Source organism: Hemibagrus wyckioides, linkage group LG16 (assembly GCF_019097595.1).
Source record: "Hemibagrus wyckioides isolate EC202008001 linkage group LG16, SWU_Hwy_1.0, whole genome shotgun sequence".
Lineage (NCBI taxonomy): Eukaryota > Metazoa > Chordata > Actinopteri > Siluriformes > Bagridae > Hemibagrus > Hemibagrus wyckioides.
The window spans coordinates 8,299,565-8,318,461 of NC_080725.1; the positions used below are offsets into that span (position 1 = coordinate 8,299,565).

Consider the following 18,897-nt stretch of genomic DNA (forward strand, 5'->3'; position numbering starts at 1 on the left):
AATTGTCTGTAGTTGGTGTTTAAGTGTTTGTATGAATGTGCCCTGCAATGGATTGACACCGCTAGTCTTGCATAGCTAGAGCTTCAGACTGATGGCAGATGGTCTGGACTCCATAGCAGCTTTTGGACCACCCTGTCATGGCATCTGACTAACATGTAAAGCAATCAACAACCACAGTTTGTTTTGTACAGTACCATGTTTAGGGGCATTAAAATGTTTTGTAGGGCGAAACCAGCATGGTTTAACATAGCATGTTATTTTAAGAAAATTGTGCAAAGTGATGAGTCTATACTGTAAAATTCACATAATTTGTAAAATCCAGCATTTAGTGGATCCTCATGAGCACTAATTGTCACAGTTGGAAATATGACAACCTGCTTCTTGCATGAGGGAAGTAGGGCAGCTTTCTTTTTAGGCAGATCTTTAAGAAACGCAACAGACCCATCTCCAAGAACTTCGAAACTCTGAAGTGTTTTACATTTTGTGTGCCATATGCATCAGACTTTCAACCACAGGTTTGTGGGTGTGACATCTGAGGCTGAGTCTATGGTGTCCTCCAGGGGCGTTTCTAGGATTCAAAAACATCGGACTCAGCCCCTGAAACATCAGGGGCTAATTAGGGAGGGGGGTAAGCAAGAATAACATGTTTTGTAAGAGCATTTTTATGTAATATTGTATAATAATAAACACAAATGAACACAAACAGTATGCAACTTTAGAAAATTTAATTCAATCTTGTTTCTGACTCCTCCCATAATTTCAGAGTCTTACTACTAAAAAATGAGTTTGTTCAATGTTCATTACATTTTCTCTCTCACACAGGTATGCCATGCAATATTATCTCTTTTACAGCTTGTGTGTGAAGCAGTGCCGTGTAGATCCTTTTTTTATTATTATTACAATAATCTATATTATACTGCACCTCTTATTTCATTCCTCATTTATGCTGGCACTGCTGTATGTATTATTGTTTGTTTATTTATTTTTTACAGCCTCTCTTCTCTTATTGTTCTCTCATCTCCCATCTGTCTTGCTGCTTGTATCTTGTCTACTTCATGCTCTGGGTGATTTTTCTATCCTATTTCTTTGAGGGTGGAGTAATCAGAGAGTATCTCCATGACCAGTGGTGGGCCGTGCATTTCACACCTAGGCCTTCACCGGTGTCCTTCCTGAATTAATCCACCTCTATACCATCATTATGATGCCACAGCAATAGATACTACAACTAACTGTTAAACAGCAAAGTAAAAAAGAAATTAAGCTACAGTATTTCACACCTCACAAGGAATAGTAAATTTTCAATTACAGTCCACCTTGAAAATGCATTTGTAAGGATCGACCAAATCGATTTCTTCTCCTCTGTCAGCCATTGTGAGTTAAAATATATATATTTTATTTAGTTTGTGCAGTTTGCTGCCTCTGACTTCTCCAGTTATCCAATCAAAGGACAGGAATTTGCTGATGTAATCGTATGCCTGCTAGATAGCCGCAGTGACGCCTCGAAATCTCGAAATCTGATTGGTTAATGTAACAATTTCATTGCCACTTATTTTAAGCTACAGGCACCTGCACTATTGATTCTGAAGGCCTTAAGGCAGATTTCTTTCACCCTGGCAACACATGATGTCAGCCACTGGCTGAAATATGATTGGATAAATACTCTTATCATAAATATACACTACTGGAAGCAGCGCAGCCAAGAGAATAGCTATGAAATGTAGAGAATAGACAATTGGGAATAATGTAATACACATTCATGAAAAAAAAATTAAATATATTAAAATGCAAGTCAGTGATTCAGAACACTGCTGTTTAGGCCAGCAGAGAAGGCCTTGCTGGCCCTGACGGCCCACCACTGTCCAATATTTGACTTGAGCAAAACGGTTACCATACTAGTATTTATAGTGCTGAGAATTCCTTTTTCTATTGACACAACAGCCGAATGATGAAGTCTGTTCTGGCCCATTGTTTGCCTAAGCCATGTATGTATTTTAACTTAAATACTGTTGAATAATAGAAAATCATAATGTTCAATCTTAGCACTCTTTAACAGTTTATATTTTATTTAGATTTTTCTTTAGGCTTATTTAATTTAAGGTTTTTGTACATATTGGCTATGGAATAATATTCAAAAGAGTCCAGGGGTTTTCATAATCAAAGACAGTGGACCTCCTTTTTGACACAACATACATTTGTTAGCTTAATTTTATGAAGTTTTCTTAACATTAAAAATTAAAAGTTAGACTATTATCTGAATAATAAGATTGTGTTTTCTGACTTTTTTTATTGCTGTTTTTTAGGGCTGTATAGGTGTGTGTTTTAGTCACGTGGTGTGTGTGTGTATACGCGTGTTCAACTTAAAGCGGCGCTGCGCAGACCGATAGGTGTATAACATTAAAGTATCGCGAGAGCGGTTCTACAACATATTCGAGCGCACACTCTCGCGGTATTGTGTGTGTGTGTGTGTGTGTGTGTACGCGCGCGGAGAGAGATGTCAGTCAAAATCGCGTATAGTAAACGGCAACAGTGCTCAACTAAACTGATCAACATTTACTTAATTCCTCTACACTCCGGCAAAATTCGGGATAAAACATTCTGGGCTAGATTAAAATCATTCGGGGCTCGAGCCCCGAATTATTAGCCCAAGCGACGCCCCTGGTGTCCACCTTGCACCCTACGTTCCTGGAATAGGCTCAAAGCTCCTCATGACCTTGTGTAGGTTAAGTAGTATAGAAAACTAATTCTGCTCTCTTCTAACAAGAACGCTGTCAAAACTGAAAATATTTTAAAAAGGCACAATCCTCTCTTGCTCCTTGGCATATAACATTTTTCTGTGTTGGTTAATTTAAAACAACAACATAGCCAGTCACGTGAGCGGGTGTCTCGAACGAAGCTTCGGACGTCACCGATCACGTGACTAAGGCAAAGCGACGCAAGCATCAGCACACTGCTTTAGTAAACGCCGCTTTGCCCTTTTTCAACACAAGCTCTCAAGCTTTATTATTAAATCGCCAGCAGTTACTTTTAGCTGTCTTTACGGACGCCGTAAACCCTTTTAAAACCATGGCACAGCAACGGGGAGTCAACAGCCTGCAGTTTAATCAAGACCAAAGTGAGTTCAGGTCTATAAGCTTTTCAGTTGCCTTTTCAGTATTAGATGTTTATGTAATAATCTGACATAGTAGATAATCTGGCAAAAATTATAATTTGGTGCAATTTATATTCAAGCTACTGACTTTTTTTCCCTTTTTGTTTTAGGCTAGCTAACTCGGTCATAAGTCAGACTTATTTCAACAAACGCGGCTAATTTCCGTCCATTTTGTTACTACAAACGAAGTTAATCGTAGGCCTCGCTGTGATACTATGCCAAAATATGCTTTTGTACATCCCTACTCCGTTTCTGCTTAGTTTTAAACTGAAGAATTATTGGCCTTGTGTTTCACATTTCGGTATCCTGGATTCAAAATAATAATATAAATACATCACAATATACCAATATTGTAGCAGATTCAGTAACATTGACTACATGTTAAGATGCAGCAGTTAATTGAAAATGAATATTTTTCAAATACAAAACCATCTCTTCTAAGACTAATTATTAAATAAATTAAGAAAAAGGAAGTATATCTACTATGCTGCTTCTCATGCTTTGATAATTGCCAAGGTATTGCTTTTATTTGCAATAATGTTTAATACTTACTGAATAATTTAATTAAACATGTTCAGCTGGAGTAAAAAAAAAAACCAACAACAGTAATTTGGTATGTCATATGTCTGTCAGCCATAACATTCTAAGCAGTGAGAGGTGAAGTGAATAACACTGATGATCTCCTCATCATGGCACCTGTTGGTGGGTGGGATATATTAGGCAGCAAGTGAACATTTTGTCCTCAAAGTTGATGTTAGAAGCAGGAAAGATGGGCAAGCGTAAGGATTTGAGCGAGTTTGACAAGGGCCAAAATGTGATGCCTAGACAACTGGATCAGAGCATCTCCAAAACTGCAGCTCTTGTGGGGTGTTCCCGGTCTGCAGTGATCAGTATCTATCAAAAGTGGTCCAAGGAAGGAACAGTGGTGAACCGGCGACAAGGTCATCGGCGGCCAAGGCTCACTGATGCACGTGGCGAGCGAAGGCTGGCCCATGTGGTCTAGTCCAACAGATGAGCTACTGTTGCTCAAATTGCTGAAGTTGTTAATGCTGGTTCTGATAGAAATATGTCAGAAGACACAGTGCATCATTTGTTGCATATGGGGCTGCATAGCCACAGACCAGTCACGGTGCACATCCTGAACCCTGTGCACCGGCGAAAGCAATGGGAACATGAGCATCAGAACTGGACGATAGAGCAATGGAAGAAGGTGGCCTGGTCTGATGAATCACGTTTTCTTTTACATCACGTGGATGGCTGGGTGCATGTGCGTTGTTTACCTGGGGAACACATGGCACCAGGATGCACTATGGGAAGGAGGCAAGCTGGTGGAGGCAGTGTCATGCTTTGGGCAATGTTTTTCCTGGAAAACCTTGGGTCCTGGCATCCATGTGGGTGTTATATTGACATGTACCACTTACCTAAGCAATGTTGCAGACCATGTACACCCTTTCATTGAAATGGTATTCCCTGACGTGTGTGTATATATATATATATATATATATATATATATATATATATATATATATATATATATATATATATATATATATGTATGTATATATATATATGTTACAATCACATTTGTTACATCATTTCATTTTTTATTCCATTTTCCAATTTCATTTACATTTCATTGTACATGTTCTCTTTTTCGGTGCTAAGTGGCCTGTTTTTTTTGTGTTGTCTTTTTGTACGTACTGTTTTTGCACTGTCTTGTCTTTGCTCTGTTTGCACCTAGTTTGCACATTTTGCACTTTATGTGGCTAAGACAAACTTCTGTCCTAGCTCTGTGTTGTTCTTGTGTTTGAACTCTGTTGTATGTTTATGTAGCACCAGGTCCTGGAGAAACGTTGTTTCATTTCACTATGTACTGCATCAGCTGTATGTGGTTTGAAATGACAATAAAGCTTCTTAAATCCTTGATTGCTGTACTCTCTTTCAGCAGGATAATGTACCATGCCGCAAAGCAAAAATGGTTCAGGAATGGTTTGATGAGCACAAGAACGAGTTTGAGCTGTTGACTTGGCCTCCAAATTCCTCACATCTCAGTCAAATCGAGCATCTGTGGGATTTGCTGGACGGACAAGTCCGATCCGAGGAGGCAGCACCTCACAACTTACACAGGACTTAAAAGATCTGCTGCTAACATCTTGGTGCCAAATACCACAGTACACCATCAGGGATCTAGTGGAGTCCATGCTGTGAAGGGTCAGGGCTGTTTTGGCAGCAAAAAGGGGTCCAACACAATATTAGGCAACTCGGTAACAACAGAAACTCAGTCACGGAGTGGTAGGCCCCATAAAATCACAGAGCGTGGTCAGTGCATGCTGAGGCGCAAAGTGCACAGAAGTCACCAACTTTCTGCATAGTCAATAGCTGCAGACCTCCAAACTTCGTATGGCCTTCAGATTAACTCAAGAACAGTGCGTAGAGAGCTTCATGGAATGGGTTTTATGGCCAAGCAGCTGCATCCACGCCTTACATCACCAAGTGCAATGCAAAGCATGGGATGCAGTGGTGTAAAGCCCGTCGCCACTGGACTCTAGAGCAGTGGAGATGTGTTCTCTGGAGTGACAAATCACACTTCTCTGTCTGGCAATCCGATGGATGAGTCTGGTTTTGGTGGTTGCCAGGAGAATGGTACTTGCTTGACTGCATTGTGCCAAGTGTAAAGTTTGGTGCAGGGGGGATTACGGTGTGGGGTTGTTTTCAGGGGTTGGGCTTGGCCCCTTAGTTCCAGTGAAAGGAACTCTTAATGCTTCACCGCATAACAAGGCATTTTGGACAATTTTATGCTCCCAACAGTTTGGGGATGGCACCTCTCCTGTTCCAACATAACTGCACATCAGTGCAGTGAGTTTGGTGTGGAGGAATTTGACTGGTCTTGACCTAAACCTGATAGAACACCTTTGGGATGAATTTGAGTGGAGACTACAAGCCAGGCCTTCTCGTTCTGACCTCACAAATGTGCTTCTAGAGGAATGGACAAAAATTCCCATAAACACACTCCTAAACCTTGTAGAAAGCCTTACCAGAAGAGATGAAGCTGTTATAGCTGCAAAGGGTGGGCCAATTCCATATTAAACCCTTCAAATTAAGAATGGGATGTCATTAAAGTTCATGTGCATGTAAAGGCAGATGTTCCAAAACTTTTGGCAATATAGTGTTTATATTTTTTTATTTTCTTGCTTTAAATGAGATTTTTACTATGTCAAATGTGCAAATGTGTCAGTTTTTCAAATGTTATTGCTTGGTAGGTTGTTTCTGTTGTGCCATGGAGACTGGAGTTCGAATTTACAATGTGGAACCCCTCATGGAAAAAGGACACCTAGGTGAGGAGCTCTATTATTCACCCTGTGATCTATTTTGTGCTTCTGTTACCTATTTGAGTTTTTACTAATTTTGATGATGATTATTATTAAAGACCATGAACAGGTTGGCAGTATTAGTCATTGTTCCATGCTACATCGTTCAAACCTCTTAGCTGTGGTGGGTGGCGGTGTTAACCCAAAGTTTTCAGAGATATCTGGTATGCTTATCTGCTTTTTCACATCTGTTTACACTGATATACAGTTCTTTTGCTTTTTTATTTTTTTTATGTTTTCATATTTACTGGACATTTGTCTTAACTTAATGCAGTGTTAATCTGGGATGATGCTCGAGAGGTCAGAGATGTCAAGGATAAATTGGTCCTAGAGTTCACATTGACAAAGCCAGTTCTGGCAGTGCGCATGAGACATGACAAGTAAGAACAAATCAAGTCTGAGTATTTTGTATTTCAGTGTACAACAATCTGGATATATGGTTAAAAGTCTTTGTTTGATTTTACAGAATCATCATTGTCTTGAAGAACAGGATCTATGTATATAGTTTCCCAGACAACCCCGTGAAACTCTTTGAATTTGACACTCGAGATAATCCAAAAGGTATTTTTTTTACTTCATGTTTGCATTTAAACCAGTCTCTGAGTGTTGGGTAGTTTTCTAAAACTAAAGCAATCAATGTTAACTTCTCTTAGGTCTTTGTGATGTGTGTCCCAGTTTGGAGAAGCAATTATTGGTTTTCCCTGGACACAAGTGTGGTAGTTTACAGTTGGTGGTAAGTAGCCAAACATTTTGGTCTGTTACTAAATATCTGGACCATATTTCATGAAACATGTATAGCTTCTATGTGTTAGAAGTAGCTATAAAATGTTCTGTTAAAGATAGTAAGCTGAGGGTATTTAAATTTAATAGCTTAATTTCTATTTTCCCATCAAACTTGCAATGAAATAGGCACTAAAGTCTGGTTATGTGACATGTTGCATGCTCACTTGGAGGAATTGCATTTCAAGAACAACTGTTAGACTACTCAAGTCTGATTTAAGACCATGGAAAACAGTGGTCAACAATAGTAGCGGTTACTGCCAATCTACTTATACAGTTCTAGGACATTGTCCTATGGACAGATGAAAACACGCCTGAAAAAAACTACCAGAATCGTGGGAAGAAATAAACATATAAGTGGCACTGGTTCCCTTTTCGATGTAACTACAAGGCTCCCTTTATAGATCTATAGCTCTATTATCTGTTAAAATTCCAAATGCTTTAAAACTGTTTTTTGGCACTCAGTGGTACAATTAAGCAACAATCAGAAGCTTCCCAAGACTTTCAAGGTTTTACCTTACCTGAATCCAAATGAGCATGCATTTTATGCTGAATTCAAAGCCAAAGGCAACCAGATAATAAAAATGACAATTTAACATATTAATTATGTTTATTTTCCAGTCACTTTAGGGACCACAAATAAACAATGCTATATATATAACACTAACTATGTCAACGTCCAGGTATTCATAAACCTGACAAGCTGTCCGGGTGAAAATTCAGATCTGTGTTCAAATTCATCTTTTGATCTCAAACCCATGTTTCTTCAGTGTATAAAAAAAAAAAAACAGACTTCCCATTCTAAAACTTTTTGAGGGAACTGTAGCTATGTTTTACTCCTGTACAAGCAAGTTTGTCTAAATATTTTGCAAATTATTTTGCATGTGGGGAAAAATTATTCCTTTTATATCAAAATATGTTTAACCTGTTCCATGAGGAGCCAGTTCTCAGACTCCCTCTGGTCAGTATATCTATTGGCCATACACACAACTGTAGGTCAATAGCTACTTTTTAGGAATATAAAAATACACTTCATTAAAACTTTGTTTATCTTTTCTTCATAGGACCTTTCAAACACAAAACCTGGCACATCATCTGCACCATTCACTATCAATGCTCATCAGAGTGAAATAGCTTGTTTGGCTTTGAACCAGCCTGGCAGTGTGGTAGCCTCTGCATCACAGAAGGGTACTTTGATCCGTCTCTTTGACACTACTACACGTGATAAACTAGTGGAGCTACGAAGAGGAACTGATCCTGCCACATTATATTGGTGAATGTTTAATAAACAGATTAACAGCAATATGTAGTGTTGCACAACAGACATAAAAAGTCTACACCCCTGTTAAAATGGGTGGTGTTTCTGATGTAAAAAAAACAAAACAGTTTAAGTCAGAAGTTTTCCCACCCTTTTTATATATGAGAAAGTTCGACTTATTGTTGATAATAATAATAATAATAATAATATTATTATTATTATTATTGTTATTGTTATTATTATTATTATTATTATTATAAAATATTATAAATTATTAGAACAGGCTGATATTTAGTTCTTTACGCATGTGACGAGAATCTAATATTCTTCACATGCCTCAGCTATGGAGCAGAGTGTCTAGAAGGAAGTCCTTTTTCCAAAAAAAAAGGTGACCCTTTGAGGGGGACCCAAAGCACACATCTAAATCAACAAAGGAATAGCTTAAACAAAACATCATTGTTTTTGAATGAGCTAGCCACAGCTCAACTAGTACAATAAAAAATCTGTGGGATGATCTGAAGCAGGATGTGCACAGGAAATGCTTTTAGAATTTGATTGATATAGAATGTTTTTGTAAGAAAGAGTGGGGAAAATATTGCCAAGATTTGCAATGATGATAGACTTTTACCCAAAATGACAGAGTTTTTAAAACAGCATTTGATTATATTATACCAAAGAATTTGTTTCAGGGTGCAAACACTTGTGGTAAGCAGAAAAGTAGACAGGTTCTATATCTGTTAGCCAAGAACAGAAGACTAGTGCTGCAGTGGGCATAGGCTCAGCAAAACCGGACAGTTGGAGAGTGAAAAAACTTAGCATGGTCTGTTGAATATCAATTTCTGGAACACAGATGGTGGGGTCAGAATTTGGCACCAACAGCATGAATCCATGGTCCTAAATTGTGTTGTGTTAACTGTCCAGGCTCGTGGACGTGGTGCAATGGTGTGGGGAGTTTTTTTCTTGGTAGACTTTGGGCCGGTTAATACCAAACAATCATCAGTTGAATTCCACAGCCTATTTGAATATTGTTGCTGATCATGTGCATCCATTCAGGGCCACAATTTACCCATCTTCATACTCCTACTTTTTGCATGATAATGCACCATGTCACAAAGCAAAAGTTAAAATCAAAGTTAAAAATCGTTTCATGAGAAGAACAGTTTAGAGCTTTTCAGTGGGCATCCTAGTCAAAGGATCTGGATCCAATAGAATATCTGTTCTGCTCAGCACACTTGCTCTCACTTGTCTCTTGTCTGTTCCTTTTTATCCTTGCTGCTGCTCACTGAAACACAGAACACTTGTGAGAGAAATTCTGCACAGATGTTGGTCCCTTACCACACACTTTTCCTGGCACCGTCCTCCATTCAAAAACCTGCGCTCGACCATGCCCTTGTCTCCACACAGTCAAGTCACCATTGACTAGAATCTCAAAGAAAGATATTTCCAATCTTCTTCTTCTTTTGGCTTTTCCCTTCAGGGGTCGCCACAGCGAATCATCTCTCTCCACCTATCCCTATCTTCTGCATCCTCAACACTTGCACCCACTAGCTTCATATCCTCATTTATTACATCCATATACCTCCTCTTTGGCCTTCCTCTTTTCCTCCTGCCTGGCAGCTCCATGTCCAACACTCTCCTACCAATATAGTCACTCTCCCTCCTCTGGACATGTCCAAACCATCTTAACCTGGCCTCTCTAACGTTGTCCCCCAAACGTCCAACATGAGCCGTCCGTCTGATGTACTCGTTCCTAATCCTGTTCAACCTCATCACTCCCAAAGAGAACCTCAACATCTTCAGCTCTGCTACCTCCAGCTCTGACTCCTGTCTCTGTCTCAGTGATACTGTCTCTAAACCATACAGCATGGTCGGTCTCACCACTGTCCTGTACACCTTCCCCCTGATTCTCGCTGAAATTTTTCTATCACACAGAACTCCTGACACCTTTCTCCACCCATTCCAACCTGCCTGCACTCGCTTCTTTACCTCTTTCCCACACTCTCCATTACTCTGGACTGTTGACCCCAAGTACTTAAACTCCTGTACCTTCTTCACCTCTTCACCCTGTAATCTTACTGTTCCACTTCCCTCCCTGTCATTCACACACATTCAGTCTTACTACGACTGACTTTCATTCCTCTTCTCTCCAACGCAAACCTCCACCTCTCCAGGTTTTCCTCCACCTGCTCCCTGCTCTCACTACAGATCACAATGTCATCTGCAAACATCATTGTCCAAGGAGACTCCTGTCTGACCTCTTCTGACAACTGGTCCATCACCATAGCAAACAGGAAGGGGCTCAGAGCTGATCCCTGATGCAGTCCCACCTCCACTTTGAACTCCTCTGTCTGACCTACAGCACATCTCACCACTGTCCTGCTCCTCTCATACATGTCCTGCACCAATCTGACATACTACTCTGCTACTCCTGACTTCCTCATACAGTACCACAGCTCTTCTCTTGGCACCCTGTCATACGCTTTCTCCAAGTCTACAAACACACAGTACAACTCTCTCTGACCATCCCTATACTTCTCCATCAACATTCTCAGAGCAAAAATTGCATCTGTTGTGCTCTTTCTGGGCATGAAGCCATACTGCTGCTCACAAATTTCCACTACCTTCCACTACTCTTTCCCATAGCTTCATTGTATGGCTCATCAACTTTATCCCCCTATAGTTGCTGCAACTCTGCACGTCACCCTTATTCTTAAAGATCGGCACTAATACACTTCTCCATTCCTCAGGCATCTTCTCACTCTCTAAAACCCTGTTAAACAGACTAGTTAAAAATTCCACTGCCGCCTCTTCTAGACACTTCCAGACCTCCACCGGGATGTTGTCAGGACCAACTGCCTTTCCACTTTTCATCCTCTTCAAAGCCTTCCTGACTTCATCCTTTCTAATCTTATCTACTTTCTGTTCCACAGAGTTCACCCCTTCTACCCCTTTTTTTTCCCCTCTCATTTTCCTCATTCATCAGCTCTTCAAAGTACTCCTTCCATCTCTTCCGTACACTCTCCTCACTTGTGAGCACCTTTCCATCTCTATCCTTAATAACTCTAACTTGCCGCACATCCTTCATCCTTGCACATCCATGTCCCACTTCATCTTGGCTAACCTCTTCCTCTGAATACTTTCCTGAACTTCCTCATTCCACCGCCAAGTTTCCTTATCTTCTTTCCTCCATCCAGATGACACACCCAGCACCTTTCTTCCTGTCTCCCTGATCACTTCTGCTGTAGTTTCCCAGTCATCTGGCAGCACTACCTGACCACCCAGAGCCTGCCTCAACTTCTGTCTAAATTCCTCACAACATTGCTCCTTTTTCAGCTTCCACCACTTGGTTTTCTTCTCCATCTCTATCTTTGACCTCTGCTTACAGACCATCAAATTTATCCTACACACCACCATCCTATGCTGTCTGGCTACACTCTCTCCCACTACCACTTTACAGTCACTAATCTCTTTCAGATTGCCTCTTCTACATAGGATGTAGTCTACCTGTGTGCTCCGACCTCCACTCTTGTAAGTCACTCTATGCTCCTCCCTCTTCTGAAAATAAGTGTTAACCACAGCCATGTCCATCCTCCTAGCAAAGTCCACTACCATCTGTCCTTCAAGGTTCCTTTCCTTAACTCCAAACTTGCCCATCACCTCCTCATCACCTGTATTCCCCTCACCAACATGTCCATTAAAATCTGCTCCTATCACCACCTGTTGGAATACTCTCTATCGCCTCATCTAATTCACTCCAGAATCTCTCTTTCTCCTCTAACTCACAACCTACCTGTGAGGCATAAGCACTAACAACATTCAACATCACCCCTTCAATCTCCAACTTCAGACACCCTGTCTGACACACTCATCACCTCCAGAACATTCCTCACAAACTCCTCCTTCAGGACCACACCTACCCCATTTCTCTTACTATCCACACCATAATAAAACAGCTTGAATCCTGCTCCTATACTATGAGCCTTGCTACCCTTCCACCTGGTCTCCTGTACACACAGCATATCCACCTTCCTTCTCTCCGTTATATCAGCCAGCTCTCTACCTTTCCCTGTCATAGTACCAACATTCAGAGTTCCTATTCTCAGTCCTACACTCTTAACTTTTCCTCTTCTCTCTCTGCCTACGCACTCTCCTCCCTCCTCTAGTTCTTCGACCAACAGTAGCCCAATTTCCACCGGCGCCCTGTAGGTCAACGGCGCCGATGGCGGTCGTTGTTAACCTAGGCCTCGACCGATCCCATATGAAATTTTAGAGTACTGACGATTCGCATGGTTAAATTTGGCAATGTTTTACGCCGGATGCCCTTCCTGACGCAACCCTCTCTATTTATCCGGGCTTGGGACCGGCACAGAAGTCACTGGACTGTGACCCCCATGGCTAGATTAAAGAAAGATATTTCCAATATCTTGTGGAATTGATGGAATGAACAATTGAGGCTGTTTTGATAGCAAAGGCCCTAAATAGGATTGGTTCCTAATAAAGTCCTAAATATTGCCCTTTTAAAAAATTGTAATAACTGCTCCTTTAGATTGCACTTTCTCTTTTTGTTTGAAATCTCTATCTCGGATACTCTGCTTAAGCATGAACTGCATATATGTAATTTACCTAATGCCAGTTGTTTTCTTAAATTTCCAAATCTGATTTTTTTACAGCATCAACTTCAGCCATGACTCGTCCTTCCTGTGTGCTTCTAGTGACAAGGGCACTGTTCACATTTTTGCACTGAAGGATACAAGACTGAATCGGCGCTCTGCGTAAGGCCTATATTGACCCTGTACAAGTGTAAATTTTCTTTAATTACTTACTCAACTGTTAAATTAAAAAAACCATAATACATTAAATTTTGACAGTGGCTTCCATTTCAGTTTGGCTCGGGTGGGAAAAGTCGGACCAGTCATTGGACAGTATGTAGACAGTCAGTGGTCTTTGGCCAGTTTTACTGTGCCAGCTGAATGTGCTTGCATTTGTGCCTTTGGGAAAAACACTTCCAAAAATGTCAACTCTGTTATTGGTGAGTCAATTTTCTAAAGAGAACATTTTATCTCTTAGTGATTAAGCATGAAATTAAATCTCCATGTTTGTTAAAAGGTTTTTTTTTTCATCTCTTTCAGCTATATGTGTTGATGGAACATTCCATAAATATGTCTTCACTTACGATGGAAACTGTAATCGGGAGGCTTTTGATGTGTATCTTGACATCTGTGATGATGATGATTTCTAAGGATGAAGTTGACATTGTGCTAATATTATTAAGCATCAATTTTAAAACTTTATTGGTTTATATAAAAAGGGGAAATGGGCTTAGTGAAGTTAAAGTATATTTGTGAATTAGAATTCCCACCTGTTTTTGTATTATCCCTAGTGTAGCCAGTATGCTATGTTGAGGGGCTTTATTTATTCAAGGGGAATACAATTCAAGTAAAAAAATAAATAGAAATCTTTTATGAAAGAAAAACTTGGTTGCAACCTAGTTGCATAATTGTGCACATTCTTTTATACTGGGGAAGGTAGCAGTTCTTTTGAACTTGTGTTCAAAAGAAATTATCATACACCTGTCATCAAAAATGTGATTTGCTTAAACCCAGATAAAGATCTAAGAAAGTTTCTGTAGAATTTTCATGACTTCTGTTTCTTATTACTGCTGAAGCCATGGTCCATGGAGACCTAACAAAGAACACTGACTATTTAACTATTTCACATTGTTGAAAGGTATCAATCTGGAAAATTCCAAAAGAATTTCCAAAATACAAAATTTTGTTTTAAACACCAATATCAGCAAGTGGACAAAATAGGGCACCACAATGTCCTTACCAAGAACAGGATGCCTGTCCAAGATTGATGAAAGAACAAGAATAAAACTGAAAAATATAACTGTCTGTTACAAGACCTATAGTAACGTTATGATTGCTATGACTTTTCATAGTTTCAATATTTGCATTTAAAAAAAAAAAGAGTTTGAATGTGTAAATGTGTGTTGGATTTGTATATGCACCATACAGGACCAGGCAATAGTCTTTGAGCATTTACAGAAGTTTATTCACAAACACAACAAAAAAAAAATACAGAATGGTAATTAGTACTTATTTACAACATTTGTGCATATCCTCTCCGGTATGAGACCAAAAGCTCTGTTCATTCATGTGCCAGGCTTTGCATTAGCAGATTAGCAGCCAAAAACTACTGTACAAGCCACAAACACTTAAGACGATCTCTGCTTCCTTTCATTGTTTATTTTTATTCATAATTTTTCTATGCACATGTATTTTTTTCTATGCAAAAAAGTTGGCTTCATCTTATCCTGTCATTCAACCTTTACTGAAAGATGAGGCCAACCTTTTTTTTTCAAGAAATAAAATTTTTGATTGGAATATAAGAAGATATCAAGAGAATTCAATTCAATTCAGTTTATTTTGTATAGTGCCTTTTACAATGAACATTGTCTCAAAGCAGCTTTACAAAAGAAGAAAACAGAAAAAGGAGGGGGAAATGAAAAATAATAATAAAAAATAAAAATAACTAATTAACTAGAAATAAGAATAAATTATTAAATTCTATAATTAGACTATTTTATCCCTAATGAGCAAGCCTGTGGCGACGGTGACGGTGGACCTGCACCTTTACCTAAGAAAACTATACATTAAAAGCTTGACTAAACAAATGTGTCTTCAGCCTAGACTTAAACACTTCTTAAATGAGAAGGAAATCTCATTCCACTCGTGCCATAAAACTGATCATATCTATGTTGCTGCCACTTTATCTCTTACCAAATCATGGTACATTATTATTTTATAAAATTTTATTGTTATTATTCAGTACTAGAGTTCCAAAAGAAAATGCCTCATGTCACCAAATGTTGACTCATTCTTTTATTCTACGGACTGGTTACTTTTCAATTTCTAATTTCTAAAATTAATTTTGAAAGTGCTTTCAAGTCTAAAACAATTAATTCTGATACTTGTTCACAAGGTCACAAAGACATCAGGAGGTAACATTGCAAGAACAGCACACAGAAAAGAAGTTTTTATTTTATTTATTTAATTTTTTATAGTTTTTTAAGGGTTAAAGTACTTTTAGCAAGTGGTACTACTTCGGACATCATTTGATACTCAGCTATTCAGATATCTAGGGGAAGTACATTCCACCACCTCAGTGTATACCTTCCTTGTACACTGAGAGATGTTAGGACCAGTCAAGCATCGCTAGAGGATTGGAGAGAGTGTGATGCATTGCAGGGTGTATTAAGTGCTTTGAGGTAAGTGGGTGCTGGTCTATTTTTGGCTTTGTAGACAAGCAATAATTTATTAAATTCCATGCAGACAGCTACAGAAAGACAGTGGAGGAAGTGTGGCTATGGCGTGGTGTGGGACAATGTAGGGAGGTTGAAAACAAATTGTACATCTTCATCATGGATCAATGCTATAACAGTGTGTATGTTGAAACATGAAATATTTGTTAGATTCAAATCTCAAATGTGTTTATATATACACGTTTACTTTCAGTAGATAATTAGTTAATTAACCAACCCCAATTTAATTGTAGAGTACATCCACACATTTATTTTATATTCTCCACAATTAACTTTAGACACTGGTCCAAGTGATTAGTGTTTATTAAAGACAAAATACAATATTTTCAAATAGTACAGATCATATTTTCTTCAGCATGATGCATTAGTTTCACTGTAGATCTGGTTGTCCAAATGTATCCATAGTTTCCATTACAAGTGCCAAGTGATCTAAAAATGAGCTTACTGATACACGAAGACTGCGAGCCTTTACAGCATTCCATTTTCTGAAAATATATTAGAAAGCCTCATGTCACATGCATAATTTCCACATAAGACATTGTTATAAAATTAGGTGGCTTATGTGCATTTACAGATATGTAATAGGAAATGTGCTTAAAAAAATGAACAGGACAAAGTAGATATCTTTATCTTAAACAATTCAAACTACTGTAATGGTATTTTTACTCAAATGTTTGTGTGAAAAGTACTGACATCAAGGAATATTTTAATAATTTGACATTACATATACTTGATAACCCATTGTAAAATGAGTGGGTTATAAATGCTTTGGGGGCTATTTGGTGGTTGTAAAGGTTGAGGGCATCATAAATTTGCCAGGACCAGGAAATCTAGGCACAAAGCAGGATGTTCAGATATGGCCATAAACAGAGCATTCAAAAACGTGACATGCTAATCAGATTTGCAAATCAATAATAAAATAGTCAAAGAAGCATAAAATCAATGTTTTGCAATAATCATGAATTCCTTCATGGAGTCATTCTTCACAACTACTAATCATTACTTGAGCAGTCCAATTAAGTAGTCAACTAGTCATTATTCCATAGTTATAGCAAAAAAAAAAATCATTCAGAACATCAAATTTTAGGCTGATTTATTTGTGCAGCAAATAACACATCAAATGGCAATACAATTAAAAGCCACACAGAGGCTACAAATTAAATTTTTTGCTTTAGTGTTTTTCTTAAGCTAGACTGCTCACTGCAATAAATGTCTAAAATAATAAATCTCTGCATCATATATATTACAAAAAGATCCAAAATTATGAGGTGAGAAGAATAATTGGAAGAAAAACCAATGTCAAGTTATTAGATTTATAAAAATGCTTGTTATATTTCAAAGTGTTAAACTTATATTTTTACTTCAGGTATCTCCAAATATTATTCTTATATTTATATAAGGTATTTATGAGTTAAAGACTATATCCAGGGAAGTGTGAAGGCATTTTGCAATGGGGTGCTAGCATGTTAAACTGAAGAAATGTGTCACATGTTATCAAGAGCTAGGATATCACACCCAAATTACAGTGAAATATTTTTTTCATTTAACAGCGACTGGGGCACAACACAGTTTAATTCTAAAAAAAAAAGAAGCAATGTTCAATAATAAATGGAAAATTGTAATATTGACAAAACACTGTCTCATAAGAAGAATGCTATCTCTTACATACAAAGTCAAACACCTCAACTTTAGAGAGTGATTAGCCTATTTTACTTGTTAATTATTTTAACCAGTTCCCTTTGCCCTTGGGCACAGCTTTCAGCAATTTTCAGTGCAATCCAGCAACACTCAATGCAAAAAGAAAAAAATGTAACATTGATATTCAACATATTTAAGATCTATAGGTTTAATGTCTCAGTTTCTCTGTAAAATAATAAAAAAATAAAACCTGAATTATGAGTTAAATCTATCTAAAATGTGGATTTTGCATTAAACACTTACACAGATAGTGCATTTGCTGATGCACTCAGACTTTTTATGGTTCCACCTGTCCGTGGTTCATGATCAGGGGACAAGGACTGGAGTGCAATGGACACCTCCCTCTGTGAAGGAAATGGAACTTCTATAGTTCTGACATACTGTAAAGGAAAAACAATTCTAAAAATGATTACAGACATCAGGTCTATGTTGTACACAGGGTGGCAGCCTATAATGTGAGAATACTGACCCAGTCCCAGTCCTTATGGTTAATTAAATCCAATTTACATATATTAAGGCTGTTTTATATGTGCATATGTAATCAAATGTATCAATTTTCAATATCAAATATATCTCTGCAAGACTTCAAAAGTAAAGATTTGAAAACTTTAAAGTTGAGATTCATTTAACAACTTCATACACAATGCAAGATCTTCATGCACAGAAAGAGGAGAAGCTAATTGGTTTAAACATTTCCTTCAAAAAATGTAGGACAATGACAATGTAGTATCCCTGTCTATACTGTAAACCAATATTTCCATTTTTCAGTGACCAGTTAATTGGTAACTGTCAGTTACTGTCCCTTGCATGGATTAGCCATCAGCTACATTCTTGAGCTCTCCCAGAACCACCATCCCAGACATAGTAAGATGACCATTAGAGTGGGCATGATTCGGCAAAACGTATATGAATCTGAAGTGCCATACTAAATCACAAACCATAATTATACTGAAAGGATACAATTCGAACTGGTTATCAAAGATGCTATCGCCAACCCAGGACGCCATATTTAAATATATAATCCTCGTAATTGCCGTCTTCCTGGTTGGGTTTCAGAAGCTCCTTCTGCTTCTTCTTCTTCCTCTTACGTTAATAGGCGGCTTTGCTGCATTACCGCCATCAGCAGGATAGGAGTGTTGAGCACCGAACGGAAGTTCTGTGTATATATAACGGAATATATATATATATATATATATATATATATATATATATATATATATATATATAAACTTCCGTTCGGTGCTATATATATATATACAGAGGTTGGACAATCAAACTGAAACGCCTGGTTTTAGACCACAATAATTCATTAGTATGGTAT

General features: G+C 38.3%; 2 protein-coding genes across 4 annotated transcripts; one reads left to right on the plus strand and one right to left on the minus strand.

The window, feature by feature from the left end:
* The first annotated feature begins 2,491 nt into the window (after window positions 1-2,491).
* On the plus strand, window positions 2,492-14,185 carry wdr45 (WD repeat domain 45). 3 transcript variants are annotated; one of them, XM_058411944.1, is made up of 10 exons: window positions 2,494-3,112; window positions 6,409-6,483; window positions 6,576-6,680; window positions 6,791-6,896; window positions 6,983-7,077; window positions 7,170-7,249; window positions 8,361-8,569; window positions 13,225-13,326; window positions 13,423-13,583; window positions 13,684-14,185. In XM_058411944.1, the coding sequence occupies exons 1-10, from the start codon at window positions 3,064-3,066 to the stop codon at window positions 13,791-13,793; spliced, it is 1,092 nt and encodes a 363-aa protein (XP_058267927.1). In that variant the 5' UTR covers window positions 2,494-3,063; the 3' UTR covers window positions 13,794-14,185. The 3 variants fall into 3 exon arrangements, with proteins under 3 accessions (XP_058267929.1, XP_058267927.1, XP_058267928.1); XM_058411945.1 differs by having other exon boundaries at window positions 2,840-3,112; window positions 13,438-13,583; XM_058411946.1 differs by lacking the exon at window positions 6,576-6,680 and having other exon boundaries at window positions 2,492-3,112.
* Window positions 14,186-16,163: 1,978 nt separating this feature from the next.
* LOC131366923 (EKC/KEOPS complex subunit LAGE3) lies at window positions 16,164-18,691 on the minus strand. The gene is made up of 3 exons (XM_058411948.1): window positions 18,537-18,691; window positions 17,820-17,948; window positions 16,164-16,363 (listed from the first exon to the last, which is right to left on the minus strand). Exons 1-3 carry the CDS (start codon window positions 18,581-18,583, stop codon window positions 16,249-16,251), a joined length of 291 nt encoding a protein of 96 aa, XP_058267931.1. The 5' UTR covers window positions 18,584-18,691; the 3' UTR covers window positions 16,164-16,248.
* Window positions 18,692-18,897: the final 206 nt, after the last annotated feature.